The 18,268-nt window shown below is 39.2% G+C and overlaps 2 protein-coding genes across 2 annotated transcripts; one reads left to right on the forward strand and one right to left on the reverse strand.

Moving 5' to 3' along the window:
- The first annotated feature begins 933 nt into the window (after nucleotides 1-933).
- LOC133530099 (facilitated trehalose transporter Tret1-like) lies at nucleotides 934-9,515 on the forward strand. Its single transcript, XM_061867930.1, has 10 exons — nucleotides 934-1,099; nucleotides 1,669-1,901; nucleotides 3,179-3,332; nucleotides 3,700-3,869; nucleotides 4,139-4,262; nucleotides 4,848-4,940; nucleotides 6,033-6,091; nucleotides 7,056-7,214; nucleotides 8,465-8,647; nucleotides 9,281-9,515. Exons 1-10 carry the CDS (start codon nucleotides 1,063-1,065, stop codon nucleotides 9,497-9,499), a joined length of 1,431 nt encoding a protein of 476 aa, XP_061723914.1. The 5' UTR covers nucleotides 934-1,062; the 3' UTR covers nucleotides 9,500-9,515.
- A 1,590-nt stretch (nucleotides 9,516-11,105) lies between these two features.
- On the reverse strand, nucleotides 11,106-16,881 carry LOC133530224 (caspase-3-like). The gene is made up of 5 exons (XM_061868092.1): nucleotides 16,194-16,881; nucleotides 14,480-14,652; nucleotides 14,000-14,154; nucleotides 13,347-13,718; nucleotides 11,106-11,402 (listed from the first exon to the last, which is right to left on the reverse strand). Exons 1-5 carry the CDS (start codon nucleotides 16,756-16,758, stop codon nucleotides 11,216-11,218), a joined length of 1,452 nt encoding a protein of 483 aa, XP_061724076.1. The 5' UTR covers nucleotides 16,759-16,881; the 3' UTR covers nucleotides 11,106-11,215.
- Nucleotides 16,882-18,268: the final 1,387 nt, after the last annotated feature.

Here is an 18,268-nt window from a genome sequence, read left to right on the forward strand (position 1 = left end):
CATCTGTTAAATGTAAACGTCGTATTGAATTAGTAAATTTGCAGAGTATGATAGCGAGATACTATTTATACCTACTGGCTTCTTGTACTCGTATTCGTAACACACACACACACGAGTAAATAAATTACGTATTCAAACTAGACCTCGTGATCCCGCATGCCACCGCCATTTTGAAACAAAAATACAGAATTGACAAAATATCCATATTTATCCAATATTGAACCTGTTCACAGGACGATTGAGAAAATTAAATGCGACCTGTAGAGGAGAAAACCGGACAGCCGCTCATAAGTATTTTTACCTACGCTAAATCGGAGACCATCGCTTTCGATCGGTCAGTTAGTTTCTAGTACGTTGCTTTTTCGTATCATATGAAAGTAGGAAACCTTTAGGATGGTTTGAACATGTAAATAGAAGACCTCCTGATTATATCGGGAATGTTGCTATGGGTCTGAACATCGCTGGGTCCCGAGGAAGAGGATGACCCAAGATGAGATGGGCAGATACCATAGCAAAAGACATGAGGGCCTGCGACGTTACAGTGGACGACACGTCCGATCGCGCGAAGTGGAAAGAAAAGATAAGGAAAGCAGACCCGACAATCAGATGGGCATAATAATACTGCGGAGAGAGAGATATATATATATTTGATGCAAGGCAACGTATATCAGGGTCATGCAGCTTGCACAGTTTTATAATGTTTTTTTTTTTAATTCCTGACTCCTGAGAAGAATTGATTGGAGAAAGTAAACCAGAATAAAGAATGGTGATGATCCTAGTCTGCATCATGACATTGGTTCTATAATGAGCCACAAATCTTTGGCAACTGATAAGCAATGTTTTAGTTGTAAGTATTCGCTATCTCTCTATAACAATATTTGCTTCGTCTTCAAATTGTCACTTTGCTATTTATCTTTTCCAACGGATTGTTCTCATGCAATGTCTTTTAAACAGTTTCAGTCTCTATCCTTCGACAGTTATAAATAAGATTTTGCAAGATTGCTACGTTTAGTTAGCAAGTAAGGTAGTTTTAGTAGGTACTAAGTAGATTAATTAACTAATATGGGAAAGGCACAACAATGCATAACTGGAGTGACTGGTAAGTTTTGATAAATCTACAACATATAGGTACCACAAATATGGTGGGCTAGAATCAAGCCTTTCAATCATTATAATCATTTCATCAAACCCCCCCCCCCCCCCCCCTGCTAAACAACCCTCTCTCTTCTTCCTCGCGCTGTCCCGGCATTTTGCCACGGCTCATGGGAGCCTGGGGTCCGCTTGACAACTAATCCCTATAATGGGCGTGGACACGAATAGTTTTTACGAAAGCGACTGCCATCTGACCTTCCAACCCAGGAGCATTTTTTATTTATAAGTTTATTTTAAGTTTTATAAACCAGGTATAACAGGTAGTTTAGTTTTAATGATTAGTTAGCTTATTTAAGCTTTATTTACTGTATATTGTCGTCTTATGTTGCCCCTATAACAAATTATTTCAATAACGAAAAAATGTTATGAGAATATAGTTATTTGTTTTACAAGGAGAAAAAGTTGTTCTTTAACCTGTGCTAATACTGATACCCGAGCGAAAGATTCCAAAACCACTCAGAAACCTAGCGTAATTTTTGACAGAAACTTATTAATTAGATTAATCCTTAATTTTAGTGTGCTTCGGTGCCATATTGATGGGCAGCCTCAACTGCTGGCCTTCCTTCACACTGGAACTGTTCACGAATCCGAACTCGACAATGCTGTCCACGCCCATGACAGAAGTGGAAGCGTCGCTGGTCAGCAGCTTGCCTTCCTTGGGTGCCATGGCTGGGACTGCCGTGACAGGTGTACTTATTGACAATTTGGGGAGAAAAAGAGGTGCCATAGCGCTAGTTTTACCCTTTCTGGTGAGTCTATTGTTGTTGTGCGCGGAAGTTTGTCTTGTTTTTTACAGCGCAGCAGCGTTTTAATGACCTGATATAATAATGGTTTCCTCCAATGATCGGCATGATATGATCATTCTACTCTGATTCCCCTGGCATCTCATTCCTCTGGCTATTCGCAAATTCCCAGAAGATTTGTTGTTTTGATCGTAGATAGAACTTAGCACTAGTTTACACAGTTATTAATAAAGCGGAATTTCTTGAAAATTTTCTAATAGGTATGGCCAGAGGAATGAGGTTTTTTTAGAACGACTCATTTCGCCCCGTAGACCTGGCCAAGATGACAATTCTTAATAGAAAACGTCAATCAAAACTTAAATAATGCGTGGAAATAGTCACGTGGCTTTTCTGTCATACCGTTTTTTAGGGTTAACTAATAGGATTAAACGGGACCCTAGCTATTACTAAGACTCTGCTGTCCATCCGTCTGTCTGTCTATCCATCTGTCACCAGGCTGTACGTATCTCATGAACTGTGATAGCTAGACAGTTGAAATTTTCACAGATGATGTATTTCTGTTACCGCTATAACAACAAATACTAAAAAGCGGCCAAGTGCGAGTCGGACTCGCCCATGAAGGGTTCCGTAACATTTATGACGTATAAAATAAAATACTTACTAGATCTCGTTCAACGTTCAAACCTATTTTCGGTGGAAGTTTGCATGATAATGTACTTACATCATATATTTTTTTAGTTTTATAGTTTTTTTCTCTTATTTTAGAAGTTAAAGGGGGGGGGTGGCACACATTTTACCACTTTGGATGTGTCTCTCGCGCAAACTCTTCAGTTTAGAAAACATTGATATTAGAAACCTCCATATCATTTTTGAAGGCCTATCCATAGATACCCCAAACGTATGGGTTTGATGAACGAAAATTTTTGAGTTTCAGTTTCTAAATATACCCCAAATTTTTTTGTTTTTTTTTTCTATTTTTGTGTGAAAATCTTAATGCGGTTCACAGAATACATCTACTTACCAAGTTTCAACAGCATAGTTCTTATAGTTTCGGAAAAAAGTGGCTGTGACATACGGACGGACAGACAGACAGACATGACGAATCCATAAGGTTTCCGTTTTTTGCCATTTGGCTACGGAACCCTAAAAAGTACGGAAACCTCGGTGGGTAAGTCCGACTCTCACTTATCCGGTGTTTTTTCATGGTGTTTGTCGATGTAGGAACGATTGTGGCCACGGCTAGGCCCCCGGATACGGAAGCTAATAGGTTATTTTACTTTCAGCTATGCTGGATCATTATAGAATTTTCATCATCGGCGTTTCCGATCATGATTGCTCGCTTCATTGGGGGCATCGCCGGTGGAGCGAACCTCGTTTATGCTCCGATCTTCATATCGGAAATATGCGAGCCTTCTATCAGAGGCACATTATCTTCAGGTAGGTTATCATTATCCCCAGTCCTCAGTTTTGCAGGAACCGGAAGATTGAATACAACTTTTATGTGTAGATTAAAATATATTTTCTGCCATCCAGAAAGCTGATTTTTACGCCTAAGATCCAGATCTGTTAAAAAAAGTAGAGCATTAACCAAACCAATAGTCCAAGACTAAACTGATGATTTTCACTCGAGTTGAGGTGAATGAAGTACATGTAAATGAAGAAACAATGGCTTTTGTTGAACATATTAGGGTCTTAGGCGTAAAAATAATTTGAGAAAATGCATATTTAATATGCTATTGTAACAAAGACAGCATTGCATTTTTATTATCGGTATATCGAACAAGTATTGTTTATCTTTTAACAGGAACGGTATCAATGTATTGCTTTGGAGCCATATTGTCGTACTTGAGCGGCTGGTTCCTGTCATATAACATGATCATCTGGCTAAACCTGGCCCTGGGCGTGATAAACCTTCTGCTATTCATGCTTGTGGTGGAAAGCCCCCTGTTCTTGCTGAAGCAGAAGAAAGAACATGTGAGTTTACATATATATAGTTTTAATGTGGCTAGATGTCTGGGGACTTATAGAATTGCATATCTGTTACAACTTGTACGCAGGTGCAGTGGTTATTTCTCTTCAGATTGAATACCTATTGAAGAATTAAGCTAGAACCAACACAAGGTTAACACAAAACTTACCATAGATATAAAATCTTACAAATGTGTTTAAATCCCTTGAAAACCTGCGACCGTACTCGTTCAGACCTAGAGGATACATCGTTAAAAACGTTTCCACATTTCCAGGAAGCTATAAAGGCCCTAGCACACTACAGGGATGGCTCTGTGTCATCGAAAATCGTTTTGGAAGAGCTATCCATAATGAAACAGCAGCTGTCGCCGGCTGTGGAACTACTTTCTGTTAACTCCGGTAAGGTTTATCACAAAGCTGTTGATGTTACAATATTCCTCACACTGTAATGAAATAAGAAAGTCCGATTAATGGGGAAATTCTTACGGCGTTCCAACCTATTTCACTTTTGTATTCGTATTGTTAAAATCCCTGTTTATTTTAGTTTGACGTTTTTCCATTTCATTTGATCCATGATTCGTGTCAAACAACCGAAAATGCCGTAATGGCTCAGTTTCATTGGTCGATAAGGCCCGTATGCAGGGTGCGGGAGATTTCCATAAGGCCCGCATTCGGGGAACTGTTTTCATTGGGCGATAGGGCCCGTATGGCGAGCTTCCAGATCCAGAGATTGCCAAAATGCATGCCATTATGAGTTTCACTAGTCGTTACACCACCGCCTGCGAGGAGTCACCCGCACGCTTTATATCGACCGTATTATTCACCAATGAAACTGAGCCACAACATTCTACCGACAGGACAGGAAAATGAAAAAAATTGTAATGTTGTGAAAAGCTAACTAACCATCTTAGGTGTGAAGTGTTTGACAGATATATCTTAAAATTGTGTAAAATAATACAAAAGTAACATTAATAAAACTTTCAGATGAAAAGAAAGCGGAAGAAGCCGAGAAAGAGAAGCTAACCGACGGAGAGCCAGTGCCGGGCACGCACAGACAGCCCGCTATCAAGACATTGTGTAAGTCTTATTTGATCCCCTCATATATTTTAGAATTAATTGTAAGTATAGAATCACAGAGAGGAAGATACGCGTATATGTCAACATTGTCGACATAAGTACACAATCCCTTGTAATATTCTACTAAGTAACTAAATAAATAAATAAATAAATAAATAAATAAATATTATACGACATTATTACACAAATTGACTAAGTCCCACAGTAAGCTCAATAAGGCTTGTGTTGAGGGTACTTAGACAACGATATATATAATATATAAATATTTATAAATACTTAAATACATAGAAAACACCCATGACTCAGGAACAAATATCCATGCTCATCACACGAATAAATGCCCTTACCAGGATTTGAACCCGGGACCATCAGCTTCGTAGGCAGGGTCACTACCCACTAGGCCAAACCGGTCGTCAAACTATATATTTACTTGCTATAACTCTGGTTGTCTATTACTGATTTATATGAAATTTGGTATGGAGATAGATTGAGGCCCGAGGAAGGGCTTCGATATAAGGACGTGCTAAAGCGTCTCCTAAATGTGTGATCCTGCACGTTGTGCAGTTGCTGCAGTGTGCGATCTGCACGTTTGCGATCGATCCTGCACGTTGAGAGGACCTCGCTGCGAAACGGTTATCTTGGCGGTCTACCATCTTCGATTCCACCAAGTCGGTTGAGGATAACCGCCTCGCGGCATTAGGGCTCCTCTACATGATGGCCCAGCGTAGGCCAGCCTAAGGGACGCAGCTATGCGGTGGAATGAGATAGCAATATCACTTGCTCCCTCTAACGCATTAAATGCGTCTCTTGGACTTGCCTACGCTGGGCCATCGTGTAGAGGAGCCCTTAGACGTAAAACGCCAACTACACAAGGAAATACCTAAGCCCTCCTACGTATACCTACGTACAGTCACGTCTGAAAATACCGATACGAACGAAGTCCCAGAAAGTTCAGAATTGTTTTATAGCACTAAAACCTACGTCTAGTTTAAGTTTGAGGTTATATCAAAAATACACACTGTATGTTTGTGTTGTACACACTTTAATTAGCTTCACTGCATATTTGTAGTTAAATGGTTGATTTTTTTTCAGTTACCGAACCAGCTAGTCGCAGAGCGTTTTTGGTTGTAGGAATTGCTTTGACTCTACAGGTAAGTTTTCATTTACTAAGTATGTGTAATACACTGCACACTCAGCTGTAAAATTGCATGGACACTTTATGAATAAATAAATAAATAATATTTGGGGACAATCATGTCCAAAAACAAAAAAGAAACAAAAAAAAGAATGAAAAGAAAAAAGAATCATACACAGATCAACCTAACCAAAGCTTGTTGTTGTACAGTCAAGTCTTAAAATATGGGTGTACACATCTTACTCAAAAATATGTCCGATAGCATCTTATTGCAGTGTAATTAGAGCGTAGTATCATATTTATGAGACGATTCTTTCGATACATATTTTTGCACTTGACTGTACTATGGGTATTATGCGACGATATACATATGTATATACATTAATACATACTTATATACATAGAAAACACCTATGTCTAAGGAACAAATATCTGTCTGTGTTCATCAAACAAATAAATGCCCTTACCACGATTCGAACCCGGGACCATCGGCTTCACAGGTAGGGGTCACTACCCACTAGGCCAGATCGGTCGTCAAGTTTTAATAATTAAAATTCTATGATATCTTTAGACGAGTGTTGTACTCGTAAGTGGGACGAAATTATTGCACAGTGAAATTACACCCTGTATAGAGCTCTGTGGGAGCTCGAAAGAAGTCAAATATATGATAGAGCACTCGATTTCAAATCCAATGGGATTCAAGTACCTAACCTTATTGATTACTTTCGTTAAGGAGTACCAGCGGACAATCGTACTTTTCGTTAGATTTACGCTGCTCTTTTATCAATTTTATCATGTGCTTTACAAAGGTGCCTAGCCGGGTAACAATCGCTTGTGCTTCGACGTGGCTACGACATCGACAACGAAACGTTGTGTCTCTCTATCGCTCTTCCATATTAGTGCGAGAGTTGCGTTTCGTTCGCTAAACGATTGGCATGTCGGCTACACTGCTCTGATAAAATATGAATGTCTCGTTCCAGGTGTGCATGGGGATGGTGGCGGTGCAAGTGTACGCCGGAACATTGTTCAAAAAAGCGACCCCGAACCTTTCCAAGGACTTCTGCTCGGTACTTCTGGCAGTCACTCTGTTCGCCGGGTGCGCCGTCACCGCCGTCGTGGCGGACAAGGCTGGAAGACGGGTAACTTTATCCATTTGTTTCACCACTTAGATGATTGTGTCTTACGACAACAAGTGACCACACTCCTTTAGCTCCAGCGGCCGCCACAACGCCGCACGCGTCTTACATACATACCTATATCGCGAATATCAATTTTGTATCAGTTTCGAGTATTAAATTAAATCCCTATTAAGTATGCATCAAGATCTTTCAAGGCGATTATGATCGCCTGCAGATTGGCAGACCTGAACTGTGTGTTTTTAACTTCCTAGTTTCTGGAGACACGGCAGGAATTTAGCATAGCTAAACTGTGAACTGAACTGTCACCTGCGATATTACTGGATTTGCAGGACCGTTACGACCTTCAAAATTTCAAGAAAAGAACTTACTCCCATCTTAAAGGCCGGCAACACGCGGTAATTGCTTACTATTAGGCTGATCGAGCTATTCGTTTGCCTCTTGTAACATAAAAAAATCTGGAATGCTATTCATAATAGAAAAAAAAACCGGCCAAGAGCATGTCGGGCCACGCTCAGTGTATGGTTCCGTAGTTACTCTTCCGTCACAATAAGCTAAACTGGAGCTTAAAGTATAGTAAATTGTTAACCTAGGGATGAAACGGTACCTTTCACGCGAGTTAAACAAATAGGCAAATTTGCATAATCAGTACCTAATTAGGTAAAGTAAGTCTTTTTACTATGAAAAACAGCTAAACTGATCATGTCCGCTATAGTTTTCATTTAATGTCTTTCTTAAACTCTACTTCCACGATTTTTTTCATAATTTTTGGACCTATGGTTCAAAAGTTAGAGGGGGGGGACACAATTTTTTTTTTCGGAGCGATTATCTCCGAATATATTCACTTTATTCAAAAATGTTTGTTGAAGACCCCTATTAGTTTTGAAAGACCTTTCCAACGATACCCCACACTGTAGGGTTGAAGCAAAAAAAAATCACCCCCACTTTACGTGTAGGGGAGGTACCCTCAAAAAAAATATTTTTTTAGATTTTATTGTACGACTTTGTCGGCTTTATTGATTTATATATACACGCCGAATTTCAGCTTTCTAGCACTAACGACCACGGAGCAAAGCCTCGGACAGACAGACAGACAGACAGACAGACAGACGGACTTGACTTGACTTGACTTGACTACGGAACCCTAAAAAGAGAAGTAAGAAACTAAGAAAAAAATCAAATTATAAATTATTATAAGTATGTCGCAGGTTATGTGTGGAACTTCCTCAGCTCGAACACTTATTTTCCTCCAGGTGCTGATAATCTCCTCGTCAGCGCTTGTGGCGCTGTGCATGGGAGGGCTGGGCGCCCAGATGCAGACAGGCTTCCTGCCAGCGTGGGTCTCCGCTGTCATCATGCTTCTCTACTGCTTCTGTTTCATTTTCGGCGCGGGCACCGTGCCCTATGTTCTGCTGGCTGAAGTCTTCACTCCAGAGGTAACAGATTCTTAGTACATACCCGATTTGATCGTCATCAAGTAAGAATAGTTGTAACGCTTTCTTATAATGTTTTTTTACTACGTTGGTGGCAAACCAGCATACGGTCCACCTGATGGTAAGCAGTCTCCGTAGCCTATGTACGCCTGCAACTCCAGAGGAGTTACATGCGCGTTGCCAACCCTAACACTCTGCACCCTCGTTAAGCTCTAGCAACCTTACTCACCAACAGGCACACAAGACTATGAGTAGGATCTAGTGTTATTTGGCTGTGGTTTTCTGTAAGGTGGAGGTACTTCCCCAGTTGGGCTCTGCTCTAGATCTGTAATGACATCTGCTGTGCCCTGCCACATAAAGCGAGACGACGGTCATAATTCCCATACCTATCTTTTGGACGTAGTTTAAGGACATACCCGGGTCTGAATAAAATATTTTTCGGATAAAATAAGCTAGGAGGCTTACTTCTTATATCTATGGTAGTAGGTAACTATTTAAGTGGATGGGGAAATAATAACGTAATTTGTTGTATGGTAACTAGATTGTCAAATGTGAGGACTTAGGAACTTAGTTATCTTCGCCTATGAAATACAAATACTTGTCTTTAATACTGATTTGGTTCCTAATTCTTCGCAGGTCCAAGGCATCGCCTCAATGATCCTAGTGGAATGGGTGTGGCTCCTCAATTTCTTGATCATCGCGGTGTTCCCCTTCATGGTGTCCGTGCTGGGCATCCACGGCTCCTTCTACGCATTCGCGTGCGTTGGCTTAGTCAACACCTTCCTTAGCTACTTCAACGTGCCGGAGACGAAAGGGATGTCCAATAAGCAAATACGGGAAGTTTTCTCTAAATAAATGCTTTAAAGGAAGACATTTGCATTTTGGTAACCTAAAGCCTTCTGAGAGGCCTGTGTCAGCAGTAAAACTTATGGACTAACAGCACAGTCCCCCGGTATTAATGTTGCTAAACCTTATTGTCTCATCTGAAACCTCTTACGATTTTTTGTCTATGGAATATTGACGATGTTATACTATACATATGCTGCTGGAGATTAACCAGCCCTAACCGTAGTTTAACCCATAGTTAGTCATTTTTAATCGGAGATCTTTATATTATTGGCAGAGAACATGAGGTTTTACTTGATAATATACATAGCATTAGACCGTCGCGATGCCGTTAGCATAGTCGTTCGATTTGTCGTCGGGACCAGCTACAAATCGAACGACTATGCTAACGGCACCTATCGTAGAACATTTAAGAGAAAATTTGGAGTGTTTTTGATATTTCACAGACACCTGTCAAATTTCTACCGCTTTATGCTTTAAAAATTGAATGTCCAATTCGCCTTTTATGTTTTCTGTGTATTTAATGAAAGATACTACAATTGGTTTCAATATTATTAACCAATTAAAACTGTGAAGTTTTGCTCCAGTCATGGAATGTATGGCGCCATTCATTTTCAAAATAACGAATATCGATGAGAAAGCTCTTTGGCTCTTGTTTATGATAAAATGATGCTAGCGATTAAGAACTGATGGTAAATACTTGTTTTACAGCATTTATTTATACCATTTCATTACTGTCTGTTCCATTAGTGCCTGTTCCATTATAGGGGTGTTTACTATATAGTTAATAAATAAGTATTATAGGGACATTCTCAGACAAACTAAGTCCCACGGTAAGCCAAGAAGGCTTGTGTTGTGGGTACTCAGACAACGATATATAGAATATATACAAATACTTAAATACATATACAACATCCATCTCTCAGGAACAAATATCTGCGCTCATCACACAAATAAACGCATAGTCAAACCTATTTAGAGAATGAGTAGAGGCGAATATAGTAAGGACAGGTAAAATAAAATACAGTAACTACTTCACAAATAATTTATTTTATGAAGGAATATTTTATTTCAACTGCTGGTAATGATAAAAATACAAATTTGTCATTCATAACAATTTAATTTGAAGTATAAAATATCAATAGTTTACATAAATGCATTGTTAAGAGGGAAATTGGATCAGGGCTATTAAACTTATCAGATTCACAATCATACACTTACACATTAGTCGTTCATTAAGTACTTATTTCGGCCCCCCGAAGATCTGTTATTTACGAGCCTCTCTATCAAGCCCCGTGTTTAATCAAATCACAGTGTTCGATCTAACTATTTGCCTAGTGTTCTTTATAATGTAACAATTAAAATTCCTTGTGCTTACAGTTTTGACGCATGCTGTAAACAAATGAAATAAACAAATATCGCAAATTTCTAAACTAGAAATCTGTATTCCACTAGGTACCTCCACTGTTACTGCAAAGTGGCAGAGACGATTCCGACTTTCTGAAGTTCGGGGTTACAGGTCTATAACCGCGAAAATCGAAGTTCTTCAATGCGGGCATGTTTCTCTATCTCTCTAATTACGTCTTAGTGAGAGTAAAAGATAAAGATGCGTTTGATGTCTTAATGTAAGCAGTTGAGTAACCGACAGCTTCTTTTCAAAGATGAGTAGTGCGTCCCAAGTCACAAACACAATACACACTCTGTATAAACTTTAGTTTGACTCGTTCAATATTTATATAAATACAAATATTTATAGAACGTGCATGCCTGTGCGTTCGCTATTAGATGGTTACTTATCGTCTGCAACATCACTTGTTTTGGGGTGTCGAAGTCTCTCTCGCTCTTGAAGGTGTTGGCTATGTTCAGGAACCCTTGTGCTGTCGTGTCGTCAGGGTTGTCTTCTGCATAATGCCTGATAAAGATAAAGATAGTTTATTATTCAAGTAGGCATATTACAATGCGAACGTCAAATAAAGCTACACCGGCTCTAACCTCCCCTACACCTACACCTCTGACCCGAGAAGATTTAAATCCCCCCTCAATTGGAGGAGGGTATGCCAATATGGACCGGCAAGAAACTCGGCGGGACACATCTTTTCAAAACATTACATCTTATAATTAACATGCATTAAATAAGAAAAAAAATACAATTTAGATTTAGAAAAACAAATGGCAAGTTTGTAATTTCTTCTACATATCTATATACACTATGAAGCAAGCACTGGGCGTTGTATTTATACCAATAAGTCTCGAAATTTAGAAAGAGGTGAATGTAAAGGACGACTCACGTTAGACCGGCCCGGGGCCGGGCCGGGGCATCCGACACTTCGTTTTCCATGACGGGTGATCGGTGATGACATGATGCTTTTTATGGGAAACGAAATGTCGAACGCCCTGGCCATCCTGGTCTAACGTGAGTCATCCTTACGATAGTATTTAGGGGAGTTTTCAAAAAATGGTGTACCCAATAAGCGTAAGTTGTTAAGAAAAGTTAATCGTCAGTTTTGTAACGATTGTTTTGGTATTCATTTCGTAAACTACAAGCGATTGAAGCGATATTCCAATATAAAAAACCGGCCAAGAGCATGTCGGGCCACGCTCAGTGTAGGGTTCCGTAGTTGCTCTTCCGTCACAATAAGCTAAACTGGAGCTTAAAGTATAGTAAATTGTTAACCAAGGGATGAAACGGTACCTTTCACCTGAGTTAAACAAATAGGCAAATTTGCATAATCAGTACCTAATTAAAATAAGTCTTTTTACTATGAAGGGAAAACTTTTTGCGATAACTCAAAAACAGCTAAACTGATCATGTCCGCTATAGTTTTCATTTAATGTCTTTCTTAAGCTCTACTTCCACGATTTTTTTCATATTTTTTGGACCTATGGTTCAAAAGTTAGAGGGAGGGGACACATTTTTTTTTCTTTCGGAGCGATTATCTCCGAATATATTCACTTTATCACAAAATGTTTCTTGAAAACCCCTATTAGTTTTGAAAGACCTTTCCAACGATACCCCACACTCTAGGGTTGAAGCGACAAAAAAAAATTCACCCCCACTTTACGTGTAGGGGAGGTACCCTAAAAAAAATTAAATTTTTAGATTTTATTGTACGACTTTCTCGGCTTTATTGATTTATATATCCATGCCAAATTTCAGCTTTCTAGCACTAACGACCAGGGAGCAAAGCCTCGGACAGACAGACAGACAGACAGACAGACAGACAGACAGACAGACAGACAGACGGACATGGCGAAACTATAAGGGTTCCGTTTTATGCCATTTGGCTACGGAACCCTAAAAACGGCAAAAAGTTGATTCCCATCCATAAAGATTTCATGCTTAATTGTCGTTACAAAACTGACAGCGGTTAACTTTTCTTAACAACTTACGCTAATTGGGTACACTATTTTCTGAAAACACCCCTTGGTAAAATAATACACTTAGCGCCACTTGCACTATTTCACTAACCCGGGGTGAACCGGTTAAACCTGGAGTTACCATGGTGACCAGTACAATTTGACACTGGGTTAACGGTTTAACCGATTACCCCCGGGTTATTCGGATGGTGAAAGTGACCCTTATACGGTTATGACAACTCTAGAGAGCGATGGACTGCAAATAACTCAAACGTTTTGTTTCTAGGCCCATAACCTCTTATAATTAAGAGTAATATCGAGAGACGACGGTATTTCGTGACATAGAGAGGGACTCAATCAACATAATAACGTAATCAACTTGTTTTCTTTAAGATTATCTACATGAAAACTAAAGTAAAGCTAACTGTGCAAATAAAAGTTCAGTAGGCGTTAATAGTTTCTTTTGAATATTTTTCTTCAAAGACGTGTAATTAGTTACCTTAAACAACTCTTTATATACTCAAAATGTGAAAGAAAACATGAGCATCTTCCAAACGATGGCGTCCGTGGCGTCCCACAATCCAACACCTCATTCCTTGAGTCTTGTCTCTTAGTCTCCACCTTATTATAACAGATTCCATCTTCTCCAAACTTCTTCAAATACAACTTCCTTATTAACGTGGAAGTTGTGACTGGCATTTGTTTGTTCGTGACCATTTCTAGCGTTCTCCGGTTATATTCGTTATGGTGGCGGTCAATGGCGACTTCTCTCTTGACTTCGGTCAGGATTGACTCGAAATCGTGGGAGTCGGCCATCTGTTCTATCTTACTGCAGAGGGATTGTATGAACCAGGAGCCGTGGAGTTCATTTCTGAAATTTAAAGAAGTTATGTAGCCAGATTGCATTGAATTGTAACTACCTATTGGTGGAAACGATCTTTATAATAAATATTTTTCGCATTCTGTTAGTAGTAGTAACACATTTATTCTACACAACTGTCACGTAAAATTGTGAAAAAGGAAGGCTATTAATACTATCTGGGATCTAGTATGCCAAAAGTCTAGTACGCAAAAAATATCGATCTTGTTGTTTAACTATAAGCTACTTATACCATTGTTCAATTTACCCAAACTTAACCTAGGTATGCTCACCTATGTGAAGGTTTGCCGACGTAAGAGCTGTGCAGAATGAGCATGTCGGACTCCACGGGCAGCGTGTACGGCTCCACCTCCTCGTCCAGATCGCGACGCACGCGGCCGGCCGTGTGGACCGCCACGCCCGCCGTCTGCTTCGTGCCGCGGCACGCCTGGACAAAAACTTAGTTAAGAACTTCAAGATTTCAACTTCATTTATAGTTATATGTACCTACTCGTCCGGCCAAACTTAGTTTTCACACCAAATATGTCAACTATGGCTAAACCATACTAGGTATAAGGTAAATTTAGGCCGGTCACTTTAGTTGCTTATCAGACAATTGCAATAGCGCGCCCGCAGCAGCCAGCTCCTAGTCAGCATCCAAGATGAAGAGCCTAGATGAAGAATGGGCGTAAAGAGGTTGAGCAGCTCTATCCAGCAAAAGAGCGCCTCGTGTGCCTTGAGTCCGTTTCTCGCCAGGATCTGACATGACCAACCTGGATGATAAACAGGATTGGCTTGGACACGAGCATGGGCTTATTCATGAAAAGATTGAGCAGCTCCATCTCGCAGTAAGGCGCGTCGCGTGCTCGCAGCAGCCCATTCTTCGAGCCGTGCGTCAGTATCGCCACCGCGATGCAACCGTAGTCGGTGAAGTCTGTGTTGCTGACTGAAATGATAAAACCAATAAGCATAAGTATGTATACTGGAATAAATGTCATATATCTATGAAAGAAAAAGTGACCAAGTCCTCCTCAGAGTTGGGATTTGTTTCCTAGTTGCATATTAATATTATTTATTGTAAAGATTGAATCATCATCATTAACTTAAGAGTTATTCTCTTATCGGTGGAGTACGAGTACTTATCTTCCAGCTTTTCCTATCTTGCAACATCTAACCATATACCATCACCGGTGGTAATTAAATAGGTATGAGCACCTGGTATCTCATTGAAGGACGTCGAAAAAGGACGCCACCATAAACGCAAATCTTTTAAAAATATGACGTTATGTCTGTACATCTTCCTCCTCGCGTTGTCCCGTTATTTTGCCACTGCTCATGGGAGCCTGGGGTCCGCTTGGCAACTAATCCAGAGAAAGAGAATTGGCGTAGATACTAGTGTTTACGAAACCGACTGCCATCTGACCTTGTAACCCTGTGGGTAAACTAGCCCTTTTTCGGTTTATTCCGGTTGTCCTCATGATGTTTTCCTTCACCGAAAAGCGACTGGCAAATATTTCATTCAAAGTTTTTTTATATATAATTACAATTAATGTCCATAGTTTCATGATTGCTGCCCAATATTTACAAACAAATACTTATACCTACAAATATCCACACTTTTATCTAGAAACATTAATTATATTAAATTTCCCACCACTGATAACTTATCGGGCACTTATCGGGTATCAGATGCCACCAGCAGAACTGGTCATCGAATTAGGTCATACGGGGGATTTCCCACCGAGAACTTTAACTGCCGAAGACGTCAGATGACGCAAACGGCTACAACCCGGTATCACTTCGTGCATTCCGATAAAGTTCACGATAACGCGTCGCACACAATAGGCAGGGTAAATAAATTTTGCAGGGTAAATTAGACCCAATTCCCAATATTGTAAACATGTAACAAAACACACAACTATATAACATGAGTGTCAATGCGATTTTCTGCCACAATCGAGCTGCTCTGGGTGCTTAGCCAAAATGCAAATTGTTAGCTCTGTAGCTAACGATAAGTACGCTAATGTATCTTTGTCGCACTAATATGAAAGAGTGATAGAGAAACATTGGCATCTTGGCTAGCCACCCTGATGATGGAGACTGGAGGTGGCTCATTGTGCTTGACTTTGTTAGAATTATGTCGATAATTAAATATCAGTTGACTCTTGAAAGAAAATTATAGTCAGCTCTAAAAGATTGTATCAACATTGAAATCTTCGGCAAAAAAAGACGCTGTAAACAATCAAATTAAAAGTTGCCTTCCCCATTCGTTTGCTGGTGCATAGGTACACCCAGCTGCAAAACTGCATGGCCATTTTATGAATGAATTCCATTAATAATGTGGCCATGCTCTTTTTCAGCTCGCTACATATCTCGGGCCTACATATTAGCTATAGTTATTAAATTCGTCGAAATTCAAACTTCATATCATATGTGATGACCGAATTAGTTAAGTAGTTATACCTACTTCAATGATTAAATACCTACATGTTTCGAGCTCGCTAAATAAATCTGCTTTAGTTAGGTCTTTCTTTTCTGTCACTTCAAATCCGAATTTCTTGAACGTAGTCTCTAAAGCCTCCACATCTTTCTCTGTCCCTAATCTTTTCGTATATCCGTCAATGCTCTCCTGGTTAAATATGATCATTGTATTCTTTTCAAATTTCTCCAATTCATACGTTGGGCTGTGTTTAGGTAATGCTCTAGTGTTGTAGATTAACTCTTCAGGGCTTGAATATTCGTTTTCTATTACTTTATCTTCCTCTTCGGGTTTCTCTTTAGACAAAGGTACGTTTTCAGCTTCCGGAGTCGTGACAGAAGGTGGTGCTTTCATCATCCCATCTTGCACTGTAACGTCATTTCCGTTTTCATTTGATTCAACAATTTGAATACTCCACTGATCTTTTGTTTCTTTGTACGGTCTGGGATCATGAATTCCTTGAATTAGTCTAAAATTAGGCCTATATTTATTTCTTCTTATTTTGTTGGTCCTAACAAGCTCTTCACTGTCGCTGTGATGAACATTGCTATCACTTTCGGATGAATTGGACATTTTAAAATTATTTACACTTGTTACACCTGTTTACATTACAGCAACTGATTTCACAATGCGTTTTAATCAAACGTGTTTATCTTATCCTGGATATTTTACAGCATTTGTCAATGCAATTTAAATCAAGCTGTGTAAAGAATACTGTCCAATTCATATCGTCCTAGAATCTTATGACAATATTGTAGAACTTTATTCCTTTCAGTAAAGATCTATTTTGCGTTAAAATTGATACACGTTTTATTAAATGTTAGTATGCTTATCGCAATAGATAATACGCACTTACGGATTCGCTGAAACATACTTGATTAAGTACCTAAATTCGCTAAGATAAGCTATAATATGTGACACCGATGGCGTCATTTATTCCATAAATGGAAATGGAAGTAGTGTGCATGTAGATGAATTTAGATATAAGATACTCAGTTGACTCATCTAATCTCTACTTCCAGAACGTAACGTTTTGAGTAAAGAGGCAGCAAGTTTTTTGGGAGTAGGTATAATTACCATTGTTTACTATATGATATTACTACAATCTTTAAGGTCAGGACTATACACAGGGTATGATCTGACCTCAGACTCAAAACAATTGCGTCTAACGTAGGTAGGTAATGAGATATCTACCTCTAGTCTCTACAGAGTTTTCAACATATAAACATATAAACTACGTCCTGGACTGCATAATCGCCGAGGTTGGCTTAACATAACCTGTAGATTCGAATTTAACCTGCGACTTTGCCTTCTTGTTTTGATCAATTGGCCAAATTCAGACACTTATAGGCAAGTTATGCTATAAGTCTCAAATATATTAACGGGCTTGCCCATCAGGGACGTTTAGCGCCCTATCAGCATGCGTAGAGCGGCGCCAAATTGGTGCCTTACATTAGGTAAGAGATCCCCCTCACCTTCTAACACATCATATGCGATCAGATACAATGCAATGCGGCACTTTTTTTTTTTTATATGGCTTACTGTTGATTGCCAATGTCATGTGGATTTATTTTATGATAACAAACGTATTTCGGGGGCGCGAATTTTTATCAAACACAAGGTTGCTAATCCAAATGAGAATGTAGAAACGATAGTAAATTTAGATGTAAAGAAAAATCAAAACACTAGTACAATATATAAGTAACTAGGAATAAATGAGCCAATTGAAATGCGGCACTTGATTGACAAATGGAATTCATTGCATCTACTTAGTCGGCAATGTACCTATTCAAAATCGCATGCGATTTGTTACTATACCTGTGAACTTCTTTACACAATTCAGGTAAGTCCCCGCCAAAATTTAAAAATATCACAGCACCTTAGTGTTGCTATAGCAATAATGAACTCGAGAAGCGCTTTAAAAATATGAGCAAAATAAACGATTGTTTGAAGTTTATCATTGAAATATTCGAAAAATAAGTACGTATATTAAATAAATATTTATTATACGTAGTTTAAAAATAACATCATTGAAATATCTCGTGAATAGATGTTTTTTTTTAAAACAAGAAGTCACTCTGTT

The sequence above is a fragment of the Cydia pomonella genome, chromosome 22 (assembly GCF_033807575.1).
Source record: "Cydia pomonella isolate Wapato2018A chromosome 22, ilCydPomo1, whole genome shotgun sequence".
Lineage (NCBI taxonomy): Eukaryota > Metazoa > Arthropoda > Insecta > Lepidoptera > Tortricidae > Cydia > Cydia pomonella.